General features: G+C 35.6%; 1 protein-coding gene across 2 annotated transcripts; it reads left to right on the top strand.

The window, feature by feature from the left end:
- The first annotated feature begins 99 nt into the window (after positions 1-99).
- Positions 100-5,173, top strand: LOC144968370 (U7 snRNA-associated Sm-like protein LSm10). Of its 2 annotated transcripts, none has more exons than XM_078906650.1 (2): positions 100-187; positions 3,459-5,173. In XM_078906650.1, the coding sequence occupies exon 2, from the start codon at positions 3,478-3,480 to the stop codon at positions 3,883-3,885; it is 408 nt and encodes a 135-aa protein (XP_078762776.1). In that variant the 5' UTR covers positions 100-187; positions 3,459-3,477; the 3' UTR covers positions 3,886-5,173. The 2 variants fall into 2 exon arrangements, with proteins under 2 accessions (XP_078762776.1, XP_078762777.1); XM_078906651.1 differs by lacking the exon at positions 100-187 and adding an exon at positions 211-356.
- Positions 5,174-7,459: the final 2,286 nt, after the last annotated feature.

The raw sequence follows: 7,459 nt of genomic DNA, 5'->3' as shown, positions 1-7,459 counted from the left end.
CGAAAGTTGGTGCAAATTGTTCATTGGTGAAAGAGACCGGACATTTAAAGAATATTGGAAATTTCCCTTTTTCAACTTTCGACTCCTCTTACTAAAGAGTCTACTTTCGTTATTGAATCATCGACTCGAAGCAGTTTACAAATCCACTCACACAGTTTAGTAGATGGAAAGTGGATAGTCACAGTTGGTAAACATTGCTTATTATCTACTGATTTAGCTGGTTACAAAATGAACAGATACTAGTTATATATTGTTGGTCATTCAAAAATGGCAATGGCAACTCTAATTGAAATTGATCCGTGTTCGAGCGCTGACTACTGACTAGACTCTTGACTAGACGTCTAGACTTGTTTTAAGTAAGGATAAATGAAAATGGAAAAATAATTTATTAATATGAGGTTTTTGTCCAAAAAAGTGGGGTTGATGGCGGGAAAAATAAAATAATGAGCGAGTGTATCAATTTTGATGAAATTTGGCAGAGATGTTCTTCAATTAATTGTCTACTGATGTATGAAGTTATGAAGTATAATTAAAATGTATCCATAATTTAAAAAGTTCTTATAATTCAAAAATTGATAAATTTTTATTTCAATAGCTTTCTGAGAAATACAATCAGGAATTAAGAATAAAATATACCGTTAGAAAGCTTGTTTTGTGCCCTTTAAAATGATACTAACATTAGTCACACAGGTTCACAAATAACGCCATGGTGACCAAAACAGTAAAGGGCCAAAAATAAAGTTCCAAAAAACGAGTTTCACCTTACAGTGGGCCTATCAGCGGCCACTGGACTGGAGTTATCAAAGTGCCTACCTGAATGACTTTCCTTATCCCTCCTACACCCAATATTTCACTCTCTTAAAACAAATGAACCAGTTTCTCACAGAGAATCTCAGCCGACCCCTGTATCAGATTATTCTTGTCTTGGCTGGCTCTATTTCTCCAGACGCTCAGGAAAATAAATTTGAACTTGAACTCTATTTCTCCGAAAACTTGGAGGAGCAGCCTCCTGTGGATGGTCCGATTCGTGTGCTGGCTATTTTATTACTCAGCAATTATGGCGCTCATGAGTCACGGACACAATGTCGATGCAAAAGTAAATTAATAAATTCTTAAATGAAGTGGACTGGGAATTCTCGCTGAATCATTAAGCTAGCCTTCTTCTTTTTTTTTTGCATATCGTTGATGACAGGTTTTATCTAAGTGTTGTATTTGAGTTGAGGGAAGGGGGGTGGTCATTGCGGAATCGTCTCGCTATCTCGAATACTCCATCATGATGGCACATCGACTTTCGCCAGAGCTGTGTGCTCCACACTGCACTATCGAACAGAAGTCAACCTAATTAACAGAACCAAAGTCTCAAGACAGGAACAGAGGTTGAAAGACAGAATAGCACAAACTCAGGATAGAAGTGTAACAGAAAGGTGGGAATAGAAGACAAAGCAAGAAAACAAACAACCCTTCAGCTAGTTTCGCAGGATTAATGACCAACCAACAAAAGTACTAGTATGTCCAGATAGCAATTGATCCTTATGCTTTCACTTCACACAGCACTGTGTTAGAGTTAGATATTGCTGCTTTCAAATAATCTAATACATATGGATTCCCCATCCGGATAAGAAAGCCTCCCAAAAAATACGAACTCATTCATACACAGGACAGTACACAGCAGGACAGAAGTGTAACAGAAAGGTGAGAGTAGAAGACAGAGTGCCTGACCATCACAAAAGAAAACCCCAAAATGCACATACTCACACATTCATCATGCACATACTCCCACAAATATAAAAAATCTAGAGAACAGAATACGGAAACCATTCGGAGAAATAGAGATCAAGTCTATTTTCTTGTGCATTTCAGAGAAATAGTCTCTTCAAAATATCTTTGAGGCAGCACAGCATAGTGGTATGGTCTTTTGTATTTTATAGCATTTATCAAAAAATGAATACAACAGCTAAAGAAGGAAAGAGATGTCAGCCAAAACAAAGTGCAGTTAAAATGGTAATAATTTATACATAGAATCCAGATAGATGGGAGAAGTGTAATCACAACTTCTGCATAACGGATTTTTTTATATTTTTTTTTGGGGGGGGGGGGGGGGGGAGGGAGGGGGGTTTGTTAACTGAAAAAGGATATAAGTCTTGTGATTTGTTTTTATATATTGAAGTTTTATAGCAATGGACCCCAAGGTTAAATTTATGTCAAGTGAAAAACTTCTCCAGATCAACATAATTCCTGAACCTGGAAAACCTTCTTTGAGGACTACTTCCACTTACCACAATAATGATGGCAATGAAGAGGAAGTATCATTTCATAGCCACAAGAGCCACGAAGCTGGCGTTAAGCCTAGTTTCTGTATAGTTAATCAGACAGTAGCAATCGCTTGCAACCCTTTGGAATAGGCACTAATTTATTGTAAAATTACTATCCACCATATTTAACAGACCCATTTACCTAATCATTGCTGTATCAAAAGGAGGACAATGAATGTTAACTGCAAATGGGATACTTAACGATCCCTTTGTTTGTGAAGCGATTGCTATCAGGATCTCCCACAATAGTGAAAGAGGGATTTTTTTTTTTATCCTGTTACCACGCAGTGGTCACCAACTAATAACTTCTGAAAAGGCATAAGGTCATATCATTACTGGGTTGTTAGGAGTGGTTTATCTGCCAAAGGCTTTGGGGTGGGGGAGGGAGTAGGATTTTGGGGAGAAGTGTAAATATGAGTTGTCATTGATCAGTGGATATGATCTCAAAAGTCTATGTCTATTGTTGTGATCTTGAGTAAATCATTTTACGTACATTTCCTCTGTTACCTCCCATGGTGGGCAGGAAGGAGTTACTAGCTATGTCTTCTATCCCCTTATATCTGTTTTCCGGCTTTCTGACTTTGCCTTGGAATGAGATGTCCTGAAGTTGTCAAATGATTACTGTTTAGCATTAGTTTTGGGAAATTACATTTTTTTCCTTGTAAATCATTTCTCTGCTATGTATTTATAGTTATGTACATACTCTTTTTTGGTTATATTCTGAAAACATTTGAATGTGTTAGGTGATCTTAAACTAAGTACATTGATGGTTTGCTCTTGGAATCTACATCTGTTTCCCATTCAAGCCATTCTCCTTTGTCTTACTTTTCTTGTGTGCTTTACTTTTAATTGTAATCTATAATTTTTTAACTATCCCATTTTCTTCCTTTTTTCTGGCCCTGAAATCACCGAAATGTGTTGAAAGCGCAGTAAAACCCTTATAAACAAAAGCAATCTCTTGATTAACATATTAGTGTTAATGTTAACAAGGGAGCCAAGCAAGCACATTGTGTAGCTTGAAATAGAAATTTTATTCCATGCAGTTTGCCGTTAGAATAAATGAAACAATGTGAATCACATTAAACATAGTGAATATACTTGATAATTTATTTATTTATTTTAAATTAATTTTTTAAAATTTAACAGATTGCCAAGAGTACCTAAGATGAATAGAGGGAACGTTATCACAGATGTCAGTGATATTACACGACGGTCCAAGTTTATCTTCACCAACACTATGGTATGTCTGCTGAAGGGCCTAGAAGGGAAGAGAGTGACAGTGGAGATTAGAAATGATTACACAATTCAGGGATATCTGATGCATGTCGACGCTGCCATGGGACTCAATATGTCCAAAGTATTGATGTCAAATGTCAAAGGTCAAACAACACGATTGGAGCTCTTTTATATTCAGGGCAGGAATATTCGATATATACACATTCCAGATGAAGTTGACATTATTAAAACCATGAACTGGGAGCTCAAAAAGAAATCAATGAGTAGAGTAGGTGATATGGCAAATCGCAGATTAATGGGGAATAAAAATATGGACAAAAGAAACAAACAACGATGACTATGATTATTAGATTTTTGTGAAAACAAATGTTTGTGATGACATCAAAGTCAAAGAATATTGTCTCAATGAAGTGGTTATTTCCTTTACTCTTCTTTATTGTTTGGAGTGCGACTAGAACATTAAAACCAATATAGTATACGTTAAAACTACCTTGGCACCATATCTTGAAAGTCATCACAAAATATTGATGTGCTGTAAAAGTGCTTCTGCACTTGTCCCTCCAAGAAACAGCAGACATTGTTTTAAATTCTGAAGTGATTTGACCTAAAAGCGATGACATAACATTATGAAAATCACTTCTCTTTAGAGATATGCTAATTCTTTGGTATGAACATGAAATGATTTTTGTTTTTGAACCCGTAAGTTATAACATGTCTAGCACTAGCAGTGTTTTTCATGTTGGACACCTATCCTTCATTCTTTTCAGAGCTCTCTCTAATTTTATCCATAATATTAGACCAGGGGTGTCAAAAGTTTAGATGTGGAAATACTTAAAGTGGGTAATGGAAATGCTTTTACCCATAACACACTCATCAAAGTGAACTATTCAATATGAAGTCTTGAGATTTTTGCTATTTGTATTTGTTTATTATTCACTCTGTTGTCAACACATTCCCTCACTCCCTCTATATGAAATAGAAATTTGATTACACATATTGATGGCTCAGGCACTAATGTGAATTACTAAAAGTAAATGTAGTTGCAGCGTCATACGTACAAGTGAGTAGATCTGAAAAAGTGTGTATGAAACAATGCAGAGAGAAAAATACAAGAAAAAAAAAACATTCCAAAAAATTCCAATGGATATCAAACCGCAGACCTCCTGATTACCAGTCAGATCTGTTACCACCACAGAGGTTACCGTTAATTGGAATTATTTAATGCCTATATTCTTCAAGCATTTTGACTGAACGCTCATCTGTATTACAAAACATAAACAGGGTTCAGAGTGGAAACGCATACTTTTATGAGGAATACAGGCATTAAATCGTCCCAACTATTGGGTAACCTCTGGTGTAATGGTAGCATGTCTGACCAGTAATCAGTAGGTCTGAGGTTTGATCCCCAGTCAGGGCAGGCTGATTTTTTTGGGATGTTTTTTTTTTCTTGTATTTTTCTTTCTGCCTTAAAACATGAAATATACTTTGAATGTTCTCAGATCTTATTCATCCTTTCATTTATTTTCTATTCTTCGAAGTGATAAATTACCTTTGGTTATGTAATTGTTTATTTCAAAGGAGCATTTATTTTGAAAAGAAAACTAATAAAATAGCAATAAAACATAGAGTAAAAGACTTTTTCTTCTATTAAAATTTACAATACACCCAGCAGCCTTAATCAGTTGTTTTTTGGGGGTTTTTTTGTGGTAAGCTTTTTCTTTTTGGGTCATCTAGGGTAGGTCACCCTAAATCCGTACATCCTAGCTCCAAATTCGAACTATTATTTATTTCAAAATGTGAGTAATATACAGTGCAGGACTATCATGTCTCTTGTGTTATATTTGATCTTCCTGTTGTCTTATAAAATTTTTATTTGACTAGTTTGGGTCAATCCATGTACGGGTTTGGGGAATGAGCGTACCTATTTTGGGTGAGGGTGTATGACAATTTATTCTCGTTTTTTAGCTATTTTGACCAATAATACCTCAAATATAGTTGCATAAAACCAACTAAAAGAAGTCGTATAATTGAGCTTCTCAAACAGGGGAGAGTTCAGTTGAATCAATCCACAGTTAGAGCTGTTAGCATTTGAGGTATAGAAAAAGGGTACGGGCATAGCCATCTTAACCTTATCACTACAAGTACAAGGCATCTAGACTTGCCCTTGGTACAAGACTGGGTTTGTCTGACCTCTATAATTCCCAATAGTAGAAATACGATAAGAATCAATGCAGTGCTTGCTCTCCAACTCTTAAGTAGATAAAATTAGATCCTCTAAACTAGCAATGCTCATAATGCTGAAGCTTATCCCAGTTTTTGTGGTGTTAAGCATGCAGTATGTAATAATAGTTTGGAACCCTTTGGATAGGATGGCAGTCTATTATTGCAGTCCACCTTTTCTGTAGATCTTTCGTTCTAGCTTCTCAATCACTGACGGTTGGCAAGTGCCCATGAAATAAAAATCCTGGCTGTGTGTGAGTATGGATTTGAATCCATGCTACAAGAACGAGCGTACAATGCTCTACTTTGAGCCTGTAGTGGAAAGCGATATTAATGTTATAAATTCTACTCTATCATTAATTATTGTTATTATTATTATTATTATTATTATTATTATTATTATTATTATTATTATTATTATTATTATTATTATTATTATCATCATTATTATTATTATTATCATTATTATTTTTATTGTTGTTGTTATTACATTAAATTTACATAGTGAACACTTATAAATCAAACTACCCAATTTTTTCTCTCTCATAATTCTATACATTTATATAGCCAAATACGTTGTTCTGGGTGTGTGCGGGTGTGTGCTCTGCACGATTATAGTACAATGATAAGAGCAAAACAATGAATCCTCTAAAAAGTCTATTTTAGTTGGATAGCATGATTGATGTTCTGTATGGTTACATGTTACACTCTGCGCAAAAGTAAAACATATGGTCCTTGCAGGTTGAGACAGAGCATTTGCTACAATTGACAGAAGTTTTTCTGCCATCCACCCTTGACAACACCCACAATGCTTTCTCTTAGATTTAGATGGAACATTTGAAACTGTGTCATCAACTGATCTAGAATTGTCACAAGTAGAGGGATGTTACTCAATTCTGAGTATTTGTATTCGAGGGCGGAGAGAGTTGTTGAATGTGACAGACAACCATTGGTGGTGTTTAGACTGAATATTTGAAGATGTTTGGGTTTGTAGATTGGCGTTTTAGTGTTTTTGAGTGGGGTTTTCTTTGAATGCATGAATTTCGTTGTAGTTGTATGTCTAGTTTTTCTGGTGAGATGGTCATCATTTTATTTGTAATTTTAAACAAGAGACTTAGTCGATGTTCTTTCCGTCTGTCTTGTCAGGGAATCCATTCAAGCTGTGTGATCAATACTGTTACGCTGCTATAGGGGCTGTAGTCGTTGAAGACAAATCTTGCAGCGTGGCGCTGAACAGTTTCAATTGCTTTAATATCCGATTGTAGGTGTGGGTCCCAAACTGTAAAGGAATATTCTAAGATTGATTTTACGAGTGTTTTGAGTTGTCTTGCCAAGGTATATGTCCAATGCATGTTGGAGTTTCAAAAACTTGCAGTTGCAGTTCTGACTTCTTTCCACATCAGATGTGATGAGGCCTTTATCTCCAATTGGAATTGATATCTGTTATCCCTGTCAGAAATGCTTTCATTTGGGTATTTTGTTTTGTATACCATGCAATTAAAGTGATACCCATTATATTGCAATGACTATCCCGCACAAATCTTTGGGCCTCTTTTTCGCTTACAAAGTGCCCGAATTCGCGTCAAAATATGGGACGAAGCCGTTTCGTATATGCTATTTTAAAAAATTAATTACGATGCTGTTTATCGATGAATATGACTGAAAGTTGGCACACAGTTAGAAAAAAGGTC

This window comes from Berghia stephanieae, chromosome 3, assembly GCF_034508935.2.
Source record: "Berghia stephanieae isolate SIO BIC M18660-M18661 chromosome 3, UCSD_Bste_1.3, whole genome shotgun sequence".
Classification (NCBI taxonomy): Eukaryota; Metazoa; Mollusca; class Gastropoda; order Nudibranchia; family Aeolidiidae; genus Berghia; species Berghia stephanieae.
This window is presented reverse-complemented; position numbering and strand designations above follow the sequence as displayed.